The sequence below is a fragment of the Belonocnema kinseyi genome, chromosome 3 (genome assembly GCF_010883055.1).
Source record: "Belonocnema kinseyi isolate 2016_QV_RU_SX_M_011 chromosome 3, B_treatae_v1, whole genome shotgun sequence".
Classification (NCBI taxonomy): Eukaryota; Metazoa; Arthropoda; class Insecta; order Hymenoptera; family Cynipidae; genus Belonocnema; species Belonocnema kinseyi.
The window spans coordinates 90,388,121-90,403,900 of NC_046659.1; the positions used below are offsets into that span (position 1 = coordinate 90,388,121).

The following is a 15,780-nucleotide window of genomic DNA, read 5'->3' on the forward strand; positions in this document are numbered from 1 at the left end:
GAAGTAGAATTAATTTGTAGATAGAGTGAAACACGACATTGAGTGTTACGGTATGTCTGTGCAAGAGTGTACTCCTCACAGCACTTTTCATTCTTTCATTTTCTTTTGCCAATGTCCAGCACGCTTTCTCACCACACGATATCATCTTCAACGGTTGGACCGGAGCGGAGTTGGGCTTGGCACCTACGGGACAACACGCGCTCTCCTTCCTCTCGGCTTCCTCCCTCTTAAGTGCAATTAGCGCTCGAATTACTCAGACCTAACGAGGTAGCTCTGGCTGGAGCCGAACTGAGATCGCGAAAGTTAATCACCCGATACGATCTCGACTCTCCGAGAGCTTCGCGAAGATTCACCGACCGGTCTTACGTCTCTTGGTTTTTTTCCCCCGCCCCTCTTATTTTTTATTTCCCTTTGCATATTTTTACCCTATTTCGATACATCTATAATTCTATATTATATCAGCAAATTATCTATGTAATTTATCCAGATTAATTTCATTCATAATCTCCAATCTTTTAAAGACTAACTTTATTTATTTATGTATGTGAGTATGTAAAATTTGCTATGCATATTGTGTGTTACAGCAACCATTAGGTGTTGCATAAGAAAAAGCAGATGCAAGGTAAATCATGAACTCACTTTATATTCATGAAACTTGATTGTACGTGTTTTAGGTTGACTTTTGGTTTTGGACTTCTTCCGATTCTTGTCTTTGCCTGGCGCGTCGCTCCTTTGACAAGTGGAGGCGGCGGTGGCGGTGGCGATCGGACTCGGTTGAGGCCTTGGGGTGATGGCGGCAGGAGGTGGAGCGGGAGGAGATGCTATCGAAATATTCGAAAGTGGACTCAGGCTGGATGTCGTCGAACCCAGGGACATGGGACTCGGCGCTGGTGCCAGCGGGAGAAGCGTCGACGTGGGTCCATTCGCTTGACTTGCCTGTAAACACCAGCACAACATTATTTTATTATTCTTTCTTCATTTCTCCATCTATTTCATTCATGAGTCTAGACACTAGTGTGCTGCATTCCAGCGAGACGAGCCGATACGAGAATCGAGCGATAATTTACTTAATCTCGCACGGTGGCCGTTTAATTCAAAGAAAAAAATTCCCGGGGTTCCCCGTCCATTTGAAGTAATGACAACTAAGCTGCAAATTAAAGGACTCAAAGTGGAACTCTTGAATTTTAAACTTTTGAAACTGAAGTTTAAAAGTTTATTCATTCAAATATTTTGTATTTAAAATTTCAATAATTTACACGTATAAAATGGAAGCTATTAACACTTTTCAACTAAACAATTTTTAATTAAATGCAGGTAAACTATTAAATTAAAAATGTTAAGCTTTCATAAACTTAGGTAGAGTTTAAAAAATATAAATCCAGGTTATCATTTTCAATGCTCTAAATTGAAGTATCAATCAATGCATTTGAAATTTTTGGAAATTGTATCATTTTAAGCAATTTTAAGCTTGAAACATAGAAAATTGAACGATTACATTTGTTTAAGAAACTCAACACTTATTAAATTAAAAGTTAAATTATTTTTAATTTTAAATAGTTTAAAACCTCATAAAATGCTTCGAAATTTGGAAACATTTACATGTCGTTTTACATTTTTTCAAATTTTAAATTATTTTTTCCAGAACGTCTAAACATCTTTTGAAATAATTCTAGTTTTTCCTAAAAATGTTTGTCAGCATTTTTTTAATAACCTGCTAAATTAAAAAAATTTCCATAAAATCTCCACAATAATTTTGATAATTTTGTACACCCTTCTAAATCTTTTTAAATATTCTCTTAAAATTAATTTTTCAAAATAAAGTAAAAATTTCAATTTTCTTACAAAAATTTTCTTAAAAAGCTTCTAAATTTTTTGTTTTAAGTCTGCCAAAATTTATATTTGGTTTTAAATTATGCCGTGAATTATTTGCACCGAAATTTCGATACGGATAGACGGATTTTGTCGGTACACGTGGACACTTCGTTTCAATTATTAAATTTTTTTTAAATAGAACAATTAAAATTGCAAGTTTAAAGTTTGGGTTTCTTTATATTTTTGAATATTTCATTTTGAATAAACAGTCAGATATTTCTAAATATTAAGTAACTGTCCTTTTTCTTAAACAATTTTTTTTTTCAAATTTAATAGTTTAGAAATGGAGTATTTTAAACAAAATTTCAAGCCAGAAAGACGAATTTTCAACAAAAAAAAATTAATTTTAAATCAAAAATAGGATAATTAAATATACAGTTAGAAAAAATATTTTCCAACTAAAAAAACAATATTGTAAAATGATTGGATTCTAAACAGAAAATTTAATTTTTAACCAAACAGTCGAAATTTTATCAAAACAGTTGAATTTTCAAGCCAGAAAGATGAATTTCCAAACAAAAATAGAATACTTAAATTCTCACTGAAAAAAAAAATTCAAAAAAAAAAAATATTTTCATGAAATTTAATTTTTGACGAGATATAATTGAAATTTCTACCACAAATAAAATAATTGAATTTTCAAGCCAGAAAGACGGATTTTGAACATAAAATAGGACAGTTACATTTTCGGTTTAAAAAAAGTAATTAAAGAACCCCCATTTTCAATAAAATTGATGAATTCGCAAAAAAAAATAAAAAATTTAAAATTAATTATTCTTCTTAAATAAAAGTTCTTATTCCGATATCTCTAATAGCTTAATGGAAAAGCACCTGACCACGGATATAAGAAGTTCTGTGGCTCGATTTCCAGTGAAGTGAAAGGAGATCTTTTTTTCAAGAAAAAATTTAAAAAAAAATAGTAACCAAATAGTTGAACTTTCTACCAAAATAGTGGAATTTTGAACCAAAAAGAATGAATTTTCAACCAAAAATTTGATAGATAAATGTTGAATAAAAAAAAAATTGCAATCGAAAATGATGAATTTTAAATCCAAAATATAATACTTAAATTTTCAGTTAAAAAAAAAATAATTTTCAACCGAAAAAACTAATATTTTCAATCAAATTGTTGAATTCTCAACAGAAAATTTCATTTATAACCAAATAGTTTAACCTTGTACCAAAACAATTAAATTTTCAAGGTGAAAACGATGAATTTTCAACCAAAATAATCTGCGAACACACTGTCATACATTACATTTTTAAAAAGAATTTTTAAAAATTCGAACTTGATTAAAATTTAAAATCTTGTAAATATTTTTAAAACATTTAAATAGAAAAATAAATACTTTTGTGATATTTTCTTGGACGAATCTTCCGCAGATGGACACTACTCTGTAAATTCGATTTCCTTTTTTACAAATTTATATTAAATTAATTTCAAAAGTCACTTTTACTATGACATTTCTCATTTTTCCGATATTATCTGTCGAATTTGGTCGGAAGTTGGACATGAGACGATATGATTGGTAACCAATGAATGCATCAGAAGTTGGTTTTAGAATATGTTTCGAAAACGAACGATACCGATCAACATACTTCAAGTTCTCGTATCGAAATGCAGCACTATTCATGGCTAGACATTATCAGATTTTTTTTAAAAGGCCAAAAAGGAAAAAGTGGAATATCTATATTGTATCGGTATTACATAAATTGCATTGTTTATAGTCCAAAAAACATACCTGCGTCGAAATATGATGATTATGTTGAAGACTTTCTTGTTGCTGCTGTTGCTGATTACCAGCAACCGAATTACACAGCTCGGCAAAAGTCTGTATCGTTGGTTCCGTCGAAGCCTGTTGAAAAACAGGAGATGTCGACGTGACAACAACAGCACCGCCAGTTGTCGGTATACTCAAGGAAACTGTGACAATTCCTGCGGAAGCTGCAGCTGTTTCCAGGACATCGGACCTAGATTCCAAAGAAGGCGATGGCGCACCTTCGGAACTTTGAGAATCGTCCTCGTAAGTTATGTAGTGGTCAGGGTGTTGGGGCTTCGTAACCTGGCCCTCGCATGTAGCCTTGAAAGGAATGTGACCCTCTGAAAATCGGAACAATTATTATGATCTTGTTCTTGCAAAAATATTCAAGAAAGCTATTGTTGAATGTTTCCCTGGCACTAACCTTTCACTGCTCTTTCAATGGGTCCTTCCGTATGAAGAATATTCTTTTGGATAAGTTCAAGAGGTCCAGGTCTATGACTAAGTTGGTCGTTGAGTTGATCCGCTAGCCTAGCTTTTTTCAGCATTCGCTGCTTTTCAGCAAGACTTGGATCCACATGTCTAATATCTTCTAGTATGTGCTGACGCACCAGTTCATCCCTACCAGGCCTCTGTTGAATTTTAGCCTTCAAGAGATCGCCTGTTTTTGCTCGTTCCAACTGCTTTCGTTGTTCAAAAAATGCAGGTGGCGTTTTCAAAGCTATAATAGAATAGTTATAGTGATGTTAATATGCTTTGTCAATTCTACTTAAAAGATTAGGTGCAGAAAAAGTTTAATGTGTGAAGGCATTTATCCTCAGTAAACCGATTATCCGGATCCAGCACACTCTATTTCAATCCACTGAGTACCGACAAAAACTTTAGCTAACAATTAACGAGTAATCGCGGTCTCCAATTGATGGCGTTAATCTTATTTAAAAGACCCTCATACTTGAGCTAGTTATCCTAGTCATCTCTCGATATAATTAACCAATAATTGGATCAATCAGTAGAAATGGTAAAAACCCAAGTTGGTCTTCACTCGTTAACTAAGGGAAAAAATGCACTCTATATTTTTTTACTTCATCATAAAATTGGTTTCAAGAACATAACACTTTGCCATATTGTATACACGTCACTAATGCTTTAGAAGCTATAGGTACACTCCTGCTGAAAAAGTTTGATATGATTTGATGAAAAAAAAGATTAATACAGCGAAATTTTAAGAATTTCCTTCCTATTTCTATAAAACGCTTGTGATAAGTCTATCCAAACTGAATAATCAATTAATCATGCTAATCGGAAGTGTCCCGTTAAAAAGTCATCAATTTCTATTAAAAGTTTAGATAGAATTGCATACCGCCCCCTTTAACCAGCTTTATCGAAAATTTATATCAAATTCTAGTCCTTGTAAAATCTTATACTTTTTTATCATCATTTTTTTAATAGAAACTATATTACATTTTATCTACATTAAATTTTATCCTATTTTCCATAAATTGGGAAACTGTTGAATTTTAATCCTCGTGAAACCTTATACTGTTCTATGCATTGTAATTAAACTCTTTTAAATCTTACGAAATAAGAAAATTCCGATAGGAAAGTATAAAACTTCTCGGTGGATACAATTTGATATAAATTTTTGAGATTCTGACACGTTGGACTTAAAGCAAGTCTGGAGTGGATAAGATTGGATAGAATTTCAATCAGAAGCTACAGATAAAAAAGTATAAGATTTCTCAACGGATATAGCTGGATAAAGATTGCCACGATTTTAAAATATATTACTTGCTATTTAATACAAGTTTGGTGTTGTTAATGTTTGATAGTGTTTCAATGAGATGCTGTTGGTAGAAAAGTATAAAATTTATGTATGAATAGAATTTGATATAAATTTCTGGTACTACGAAATGTAGGATTTGATACAAGTCTTGTTCCGATAAGGTTTGATAGAGTGCCAATGAGATACTGCTGATAGAAAAGTAAAGGATCTCTAGGTGGATAGAATTTGATAAAAGGTTTATCAAATGTGCTCATAAATTTTGATTCTTTAAATTCGTTTGATTAATTTAGATATGAGTCTTCTCCAATCTGCTGATAGAATTTGATATGATTTTTATCAAACATGCTCATAGACTTTTATTCAATTTCATGATTTCTCTGGATATAAAGTGTATCAAATTCTACAATTTTCTAGAATTTCTTTCAGCAGGGCTCATTGTGTAAATCTACTATAATTACACAACGAGTGATTTCTGTTTTTAAAAGATGAGAACCATCAAACAGGGTAGTTTCAAACATGTGGGACAAATTCGAACATTCTCAAATTGATAGACTAAATTACTTAAGGTGGGTTTTACCAGAATCTAGAATCTAGTAGTTTAAACTATCAATTTAGGAATGTCCGAATTTACTCCATGTCCGAAATTACCCAGTTTAACGGTACAACTAATCACAGAAAAAAATGAGGGTATGAAATGTTGCAGGTAATCGGTCAAGCAGGGTGAGCGCGAGTTGGGTACTCCCAATTGAAGTAAATTGTCCGCAATGAATCACAGATATCTCTGACGGACTCCGCTAGAGGCAACACCTTACAGGCCTATAACAGCGGAAAGTTTACCTCAATTGGAAGTAATCAGACGACTATTACCCTGCTTGAGCGATTACCGGCAACTCTTCGCACCCCCCAATTTTTTTGTGTTAGAGGAAAGTTCAATTGTTTATGTTTGAAGTGGATTCTCGTATAAATGAAAGATACTTACGGGGCATAATTCCTTGTGCCACGAGTTGATTGATTGGTCGCCTCAGCATCAACTTCACCTTTAGTGCTGCAACAAAGAAACAAATTTTTCATGAAACTCACGTACAATTGCTAACGACAATGAAAAATTAAAAGATGTAAAACGATCATCTAACAATCGGTCATTTTGGTTTGAATGCAGAAATGTTTGATGCATCAGAAGCATAATAATCTAATTCATGATTCACTTAACGACCTGCTCGAGTTGGGGGTAATGGTTAAAACGAAGACACGACATTCCTCATGCGTTCCGATTGCACGCGTGCGCCCCTCGACCCAGGTACAAATTAACACACAAAGGAACTAAGGATATAAATACGTAGCGACGGCGGGGCGGATTGCATAAATTCAAGACCGAAAACAAAACCAGTCGAACGCACCGCAAACTGAATTCAAAGCGGTAGCAATGCGACAACGATGCCGCGGCGTAACGCGAAAAAGAAATGCGGGACAGAGACAGAGCAGAGAGCTTCTTTCCTTCCTTCCGCTTCTTTCTCTACTCGTCTTTCGACGTTTTAGCATTTAAAATTTAACTACGTTAGTACGTTTACGCACGATAGACGCGTGTGTTTACATTTCCGCAGATGTTCATGTATTGAACAGAGTAAAGGATTAGTTTTTCCTCTGTCTGCATTCCTCATGTCTTATTTTAAGCATTACCCAGTCATCAGCATTTATTTATGATCACAGAGAAAAAATGCATTGAAATAATAAACATGTCGTTTTTCAGACTATCGGTCATTTATGAGCTTACATTAGGCTTAGACTTTTTAAATTAGAAGGTAGTTAGTCTAAGTCTAAGATATATAATTATAAAATTAAAACCTCCAATTATCTGAAAATAGGGGAAATGGGGCGATTTTTCACAAAAATAGGGGAATAATGAGGGAATATATTTCTCTGAATAAAATTAATGTTTATACAGCATTAAATTCAATATAAAAAGCTTTAAATTCCTAAGATGCCAAGTCAACATACTTTTCATTATCAAAAAAAGAACCAATTTTTAAAGAATTAGAAATGAATTTTTAACAAGAGTTGAATTTTAATCAGGAAAGTCGAATGTTTCACAAAATAGTTGTCTTTCAAACACGAAAAGATGAATTTTTAACGAAAGAGATCATTTTCAATCAATAAAGATGAGTTCTCAACCAAGCAGTTGCATTTGCAACCAAATACTTGAACATTGAACCCAAAGTGACGGACTTTCAAAATAATGGTTAAATTTTTTAATTAAAATTATTTCTTGAAAAAAGATCCTACTCCATCTTCACTCCATTGGGAATCGAACCACAAAACTTCTGATTTTTAAACAATAATTACTTGAGTTTTAAACATGCAGAGATTAATGTGCGATCAAATGGTTGAACTTACATCAAAACAGATTAAAATTCAACGAAAAAAGTTGCATTATCAACCACGAGGAATAATTTTCTACCAAGAAAGACGATTTTTCAACAAAACAGATGAATTTTCTACCAAAAAATAATAAATATTTAACCAAAAAATGAATTTTCAACATGGTAGGTCCATTTTTAACCAAGTAGTTGAATTATACTGAAAAATAAGACTTTTCAACAAAGTGGTTGAATTCTTAACAAAAACAGAATAATTTTCAACCAGACTTTCGTATTTTTAAACAAAAAACATTAAATTTATACAAAAAGAAATTAAGTTTTCATACCAATAAGACCAATTTTCAACAAAGGTGTTGAATTTTCAACAAAAAAGCTGATTCGAAACAAACAAGTTAAATTAAAAACGAAAGTTACATTTTAGTTTTTCAACAAAACAGATCAAATTAAAAAAAGATACATTTTCATCCAAAAAAATGGAATAGGTAAATTTTCAGGTAAAAAAATGAAGTTTTAACCAACAAAAACAAACGATTTTTCAACAAAATAGTTACATTTTAAATTGAAGAGATGACTTTTTCAACTAACAATTTGACCCTTCAAACAAAAAAAAATATTTTTAACAAAGTAGTTTCATTTTCAAACAAGCTGTTGAATTTTCGACCAAAAAAGACAAATCTTCAAAAAACAGATGAATTTTCAAGGAAAAATTATATTTTAAACTAAATTGTGAGTTTATAAAAAATGGGAAATTTCCCCCAAAAATGGTAGTTAAATCTTCAGTTGGAATATTAATTAAAAACAATAAAAAATACAGAAGAATTTTCAACCACACAGTTGCATTTTTAAGAAAAAAAAGAATAAATTTCTACCAAAATCGATCAATTCTGAACTAAATTTCAATTTTCAACCAAAAACGATGAATTTTTTAAAACTAAGTTGAATTTCCATCCCGCAAATATGAATTTGCAACAAAAAAGTTTATTTCCAAACGAAAAAGATCAATTTAAACCGAAAAGGACGAACTTTCTATCCAAATACACTAATGCTCAACGAAATAGTTGAGTTTTCATCCATTAAAGATGACTTTTTAACATTTTTTAACAAACTGATTGAATTTTCAACAAAATAAACTTACCAAATAGTAAACTTTTTAAGCAGAAAATATGAATTCTGAACCAAAAATATAATAGCAGGCTTTCTAATCAAGAATAGTTGGATTTTCTTATCGAATTTTAATAATTAAGTTCGCATGTAAGCGAAAAAACTAGAGAAAGGGGACAAAGTGGAAGTTTCTTGAAAACAGGGCAAAAATAAATTTTTAAGAAAGGGGAAAAGAGGGGAAAGCGTATGAAGTCTGTAGAAGGAGTATCGATCTTATTTGTATTATTATGAATTTATTTTTCTGGTATAGAAACTTTTGAAGTTTAAGTCCACTTTAAATATTGGATCGCTTACTCGGTTGATCCACTCCTTATTCTTTTTTATGAGTTCCCTTTCCTGATTTTATTCCACTGGGTTACACTCCTTCGTCGTCTCTCCGTTGAACGTTGCAATCATTTCACTTGGTCTTCCTCGCATGTGCATAAAACCAGTAACCGCTTTCACGCGCAATATATGTTACATATACTGCACGCAAGGATTATGATCCATGAACGAGTCGATGAATCAATTGACCAAAAATGCTATGAGATCCAATATGACAAATTTAAAGAGCATCGAAATTAGCATATTATTTTTTCAATTATCAAGTAATTTTTCAGGAAAATGTTTAAAAACTTGTAATCATAGTTGTTGAGATGAGTGATTTTACACTGATTTTTAAGCCATATAGCAATTTTTAACATAATAATTTTTGTTTATACCCTTATAGTGCAAATAGTAAAGTTTTTTGCAGATACATGTAATTGAAATTTAAGGGGCATTGATGAAAATTCTGTCAAAATAATACTGCGTTCTCAGTTAACATAATTTTGAATTCCATATACTTTCAAAAATGTCGGATTGCGACAATTTTACGCAACCGAATCTTAAATTTAGGAAACTTTCCATAAAATTACGAAATCTTAACGGAATTTTCGTACATTTAAATTAAATTACAAAAAATATTTCGCAATTTTCTGTAACATGTAACGTCATTTAAACTTAATTACTTAAAACGTAAACGTTTTTTTTCCTACAATTTTCGGAACTTTCAGATACTGTAACTGAATTTTCCAAAATTTATCATTATTTTACGAAACATGTAAAATCTCAAAAAATTGGAAGCTAACATTTTTTCCCTCTAAAATAGGTAGAAGTTGATTTAAATTTAGTTAAAAAATATGTTGAAAAAACTGTGAAGATTTCCAGATTTGTTATAATTGTACAATAGTTGTTGGAGGATTTGTCTCTTGGGATCCAAAGTAATTGAGTTTCATTTATTAATAACTAATCAATTCGTAATTTGAGTTTTTGAACCAGGATGGGGTTAAGGGTCCTCAGACCGAGCTTGAGCTTGTAAGTTCGCAATTATATAATATTACTCGTTAAACAATTCTTATTAATTTAGATATAGAAGAGTTTATTGTTAAGATCTGTTACGTTTATTTAATTGCAAACAGTACGTGAAGTCGTGAATAATTTAGTACGGCAAATTTGGATAACTACACCCAAAAAAAAGTGCTTGAACCAAAAAAACTGTTCTCTTATATATACATGAAAATTGTTTTGAATCGATTTTGGTTGATTCAAAAAAATATTTGAATGACTCAACAATATTTTTTGGTTGAGGCACCCAAATATTTTATTGGTCATATAATAACCATATTCTATTGATGAACTAGCATTTTTTTTTTGATTCATCAAAATCATTTTCTGAGTGTAGAGGAGATAAAAGACATACATAAAAAAAACTATAGCTACTATCACAGAAAAAATACAAGTTTGGTCTTAAAACAAAAAACGGTGGCCAGCTTGCTGAAAACAAATAGAAGCACACGTGTTTTACTTCGATAGATTCGAATATTGAAAGCGATTCAATTGCTTCTAAATTTAGACACTGATCATAACAGCGAAGACAGGTGAAGTTCAAAATAAGTGTTTAAGAAAATTAGTTGAAACAAAACTGAAACCCTGTTTTTTTTAATGTATAATATACTGACTTTTAAACATTAAATGAAGCCATTTTGGTTATATTTTTAATATTTTTAAATAGACACACACTGTATTCAATGACTAGCGACACTGCAAAAAATACAACATACGCAACGTTCATCAAAGTTAGTTGTACACTTCAAAAATGGATTAGAAAAGAAAAGTGGTTTAACCTACATTTTCGTCGCCGAAACAGAATCCGTAACCAAAATCCTTCTAGCTCGACAGTTTTTCGAATAAAAATGAAGTCAAAAATGCGAGGGTGCTGAATCCCAAGTGTTAGCTTTAAGAATTTCCTCCTGAGAGGTCAAAGAAGTGCAGTAACCAGTACGAGCCGCCAAAGAACGGGAGGCTAGGATAAAATAAGATTGAGAATGAGAGGAGCAATGCAGGAGGTCGCATTTGAGAGAAGAAGAAAGAGAAAGATGCTTAGAGGAGAGAAAGAAGGCGGGGTGCCTGGAACTATGGAAGGAGAGAAAAGGAGAGAAATGGTTAAACAGAGGCAGTGAGGCGAGAGGGTGGTCCAGAGAAGACAGATGCTAACGACCAGAGCGGCACGAGCTACTAAGAGATACGCAAGACCAAAGCTAAGACGGCTCTCGAGCTCGAAACACACGCACTTTCAGCAACGGAGCATGTGCACGTGCATAGTTATCCAACGCGACATATCTGAGGACATGGGAATAGGAATCGAGAATCATATATATTAACCGGGGGGTGGAAGTTACACTCCAAGAGAATACAAGAGCACCGATTCAATTTTGCATTTGTAGGGCGTGAGAAAATAATCTTATCTAATGCTTTCTGGGTTGATAAGAGTATAATCCAACCTTTAGCGATTGAACTCTACTTTTCTTGATTGAAATCCGCCCCTTTGTGACCGGCCGCACCCAGGGAGATGTTTGCAGTTTTCCTCTCATCTTGCTAAAAGTTCAGGCCACTGCGAGTGCTTCTAATCATTTGAACTGCGGAAGCAAAGAAATTTTAAAAGATGAACTTTCTTTTCTTCTTCTAAGGCAACCAACCAAAATACAGATGTAATATAAAAATATACAATAGCACATCTTCCAATTTATCAACTTTGCGTTTGCGTGTTTTTTTGTATTTTTCACTAAAGGATTAATCTCTTCTCTCGGCCAGTGTGAAACTGCGAGTTGGTATCTGGTAACGTATACAATTTACGTACCTCGTACCGTGTTTATCGATTTAATTCCAGATAAATACTGGAGTTTGGCGGGTTGCTCTGCATGGAGAACGATACAGTATTCCCGTAAGTAGATTCTCCATAAGTATTTACGCAATGCACAGAATGCAAACTCCCCCGTTGCATTCCTTTTCGAACACCGACGACGCCTGTACGCATTCCCCTTGCTTTATTTCGCCGCTGTCATTACCTTGGGCGAATGTTCCTTGTGCAAATGCACAGGCAAAATCGCGATTGCAATTGATTACGTGTGATTAGACGTTTTTTAAAGGAATGCTACTAATGCAGTTTAGTTATAGAGTATGGTACTGATATTTCATCAATGCATCCATTGCCAGTTTCATAAAACCTGCAGTAAAAAAACTTGTTCACTTATAGAGCGCGATTTAAAGATGAAGGAAGTAGTCAATAAAGTTATAAAAAAAGTCAATGAAATAAAAGAAAATCGTGTGTTGTAATGAATTGAACTCTGGGTTGTTTTCTTGTTCTCTTCTTAGTCGTCCTATTTTGAGGTCGCGCTTCACCAAGAAAACCGAGGCGTGCAAAGTAGAAAGACAGACGCCACATAAAACACATTTACACCGTAGCAGTGTCGCGCGGGGGTGATCCAATAATACAGAGCTTTGGGTATAAATAAAGCCTCCCGGAGACCCGGAGATCATCCAAGTCTTGTCTCTTTCTTCTACCAACACTCACGCATTCTCTTTTCCCTTTCACATTCTCCTGTTGTCATCTCCACCCTCAATTTCCTCGCTAAATAGCAACGCTATTTTACATCTAAGACTTGATTTGAGAGCCTAGAAATAAACAGGTTGCCATTCCATTTTTGAAACATAAAAAAACATTCTCACATTATCATCACTCACCGATAATTTGCAACATTAATTTAATATTTTTACACTTTCATAATTATTTCATCAGTCTGACGATATTTTAAATAGGGTTCTATAGAAAAAGACAAAAACGAAAGCATATTTTTATTTCTCAATTTCGATATTGATTAGAATGAGTCTTAACAGACACTAGGTCTTGATCCGATCAGTTAATATGTGGTTGTGGTTGAGAAATACTTTCGGTACCTAGTTAAGTAAATGTCCAATCAAGATTTGTGGATGGGTATTAAGTTAAGCAATTCTATACTATAGTATGGAGAACGGTGATCCATCATATCACAATTCTCTTTAAATCTAAGACATGAATTAATACAATAAGCAGACTTGAAAGAAGTGCCTCTAGTCTAGTATTATTTCTTTGATCCAGTTTGTATTACGCGGATATGAATAATATCATTAGTATCATTAACACAATTAATTACCGTCACAGCTAACGCAAACAAGCAAAATTTAATATTGCTATGACAGTAATAAATTCACAGATCGATTACGCAATACTCGAAACGAATTAGTTATTTGTTTGCCGATTGTGCAATTCACGTTGGGCCATGATCTTCTAGAGGCAGTTTCTAAACAACAAAAGCCAGTCATACAAAACTCATGTTGTCAACGCTTCTTTACACAAGTAAAATTGACGTTAGGACATAGTACAGTATACAAGTTGTTATTAAAGGTTTGCGATTTCACGTGACATCCGCTGACCTACTAAACGAATGAATAGTGCTAGATTGTAATTTATCGCATCAGCAAAAGAGGACCAGTCAGGCTATGATATTTCATTATTTTTTTAACACGTGTATAGATATACTAAGCACATTATAGTAGGCTCTGCCTACATTCCATTTTCAAAGTATCAACAATGCCAAGGGTTTGACATGTAACACGATGAAGGTGGATCCAATTTCCTAAGCCTAAAGAAAAGTTATCAGCATTTCCACCACATTTTTACTTCAAACTATCTCTATCACATCAGCAAAGAGGTGAGTAACTACAAGAAACCGCCATACATTGGTAAATGTTTTTCCGAAATTCATCCTTCTTTCGTATATCATGCCTATTGACTAATTGCAATTTCTCTGATCATATCTCGACGAAAGTTTTTCCCACGTAATCAAAATGTTAATTATCCTTCTTTTTGCAATCCGTCCATAATTTGCTTATTGAGATTCTGGTTATCGCTGAGTGCAATATAAACATATAAACTTCGATGTGGCAATGCTTCGAATACGCGTTTCCCGCCATTGTTTTCCGATAAGAGAATCGCCACTGCTGGTTGTTCTTTACGCATTACGGGGAGTGCAAATAGAGGGAAAGAGAGGGAGAGACAGAAGGAGAGAGGTAAATGGATAGCATCTTCCCTCGTTTAATTCCTCGATCGTACGATACGCATACCAAGTACTTACGCATGTACAAACGATGCCTACCTGAAACATTGCACATATACAGATGCTTGTATGTGCGATTTGCAGCTTTAACGCGACAGTAACTTGCTCCGCCCCATGACCACGCCTTCTAATAGAAACGGAGTTACCGACTTTGTTGTCTATACCAACAGCACTATTTAACATTATAGTACTCGGGAAATAACTTTACTCATAACTAACCAATTCTTCATGATTCTCCCTTTTCAGTGAACCTTTTTACCCTATTTCACATTTGAATTCTAAACTATAACTGTTCATTATAGACAATTTCCTAAGGTTTTAATAACCGATGAATTCTTAAAAATAGGCTCAATTTACATTCGACTTATGCCAGTAGGATTAAAAGGGGTTCTTTCGTTTATAATTAGGTTGGACGAGGTGACAAAAAGATGAAAATAAATAAAGGTGCGATTTACTTTCTTTCGTAATAAACTCATTTTTCGCTCAACTCTCTGTCACTGCTATACGACAACCGCAAATCTCATCTTCCTCTTCCTCGTCTTCATTTCTTCGAATTTACTCTCTGACGTTTTTTTTTACATAAGACTGTATTTTTAATCTCCCTTGATCCCTAACGAAGCGAATGGCAACGCTTAGTACCTTTTTTCGCGATGTCACTTCTTGTTGATAGAAGCAAATGCAAGATTTTGTATGAAAAAATTCGGCGGAAGGATCTCTGTATTTTGTAGTCGAGCAAATATATATTGCAAGGGTCTATCAGAAAAGTTTATACGTAAATGTGTAACATTTACAAACTCGAAATGTATTATTTGTCGAAATAAATCACGGTTACATTCACAACGTTCATGTTGCTTAAATCGTAACGCTATTTCAACCTCGAAAGATTTTTTTCCGGCGAAGGTTCTTCTTTTACAGACGTTTTCTACTTCTCCTTGAAAAAAATGCTACATGAAGAGATTCTGAACGATGCTTGAAAAATTTACCGGTTAATAAAAGTGTCTACAAGAGTTTCAATATCTACTTCTTGATGTTTTTTTTTTCAATTCGCAAAAGACTATCTACATAATTTTGTCATGTCCCAAAACTAAATAAGATCATGATGTAACCCGAGAAATTAATATTAATTATCAACACCCAATTTGTTTAGATAGTCGATTAGTTTTTGGAACGTATCGCTTTTTGAGTGTAATGTCAGATTTAAAAATATTTAGAAACAATAATATCTTTTTCAGAAGATGGTGCAATTGTAAAAAGAACATAGTCACTGGTGTACTGAAAATACGGATGCAAATAATTGTGGGTTATACGACAGGCTTAACAGCAACATATAAATGATAGGAACTGTATCAATAAACAGTAGTAAAAAATATTTCATA

The 15,780-nt window shown here is 33.2% G+C and overlaps 1 protein-coding gene across 2 annotated transcripts in view; it reads right to left on the minus strand.

Annotated features, from left to right (window-relative positions):
• The window catches only part of LOC117169623 (myocardin-related transcription factor A-like), a 189,036-nt gene that overhangs the window by 18,926 nt on the left and 154,330 nt on the right, over positions 1 to 15,780 (minus strand). For both annotated transcript variants that reach the window (XM_033356078.1, XM_033356079.1), the window contains 4 exons: positions 6,395 to 6,460; positions 4,057 to 4,353; positions 3,615 to 3,973; positions 640 to 936 (listed from right to left, as the gene is read on the minus strand). In XM_033356078.1, the coding sequence (XP_033211969.1) occupies positions 640 to 936; positions 3,615 to 3,973; positions 4,057 to 4,353; positions 6,395 to 6,460 (1,019 nt within the window). The remainder of the gene's footprint in view (positions 1 to 639; positions 937 to 3,614; positions 3,974 to 4,056; positions 4,354 to 6,394; positions 6,461 to 15,780) is intronic.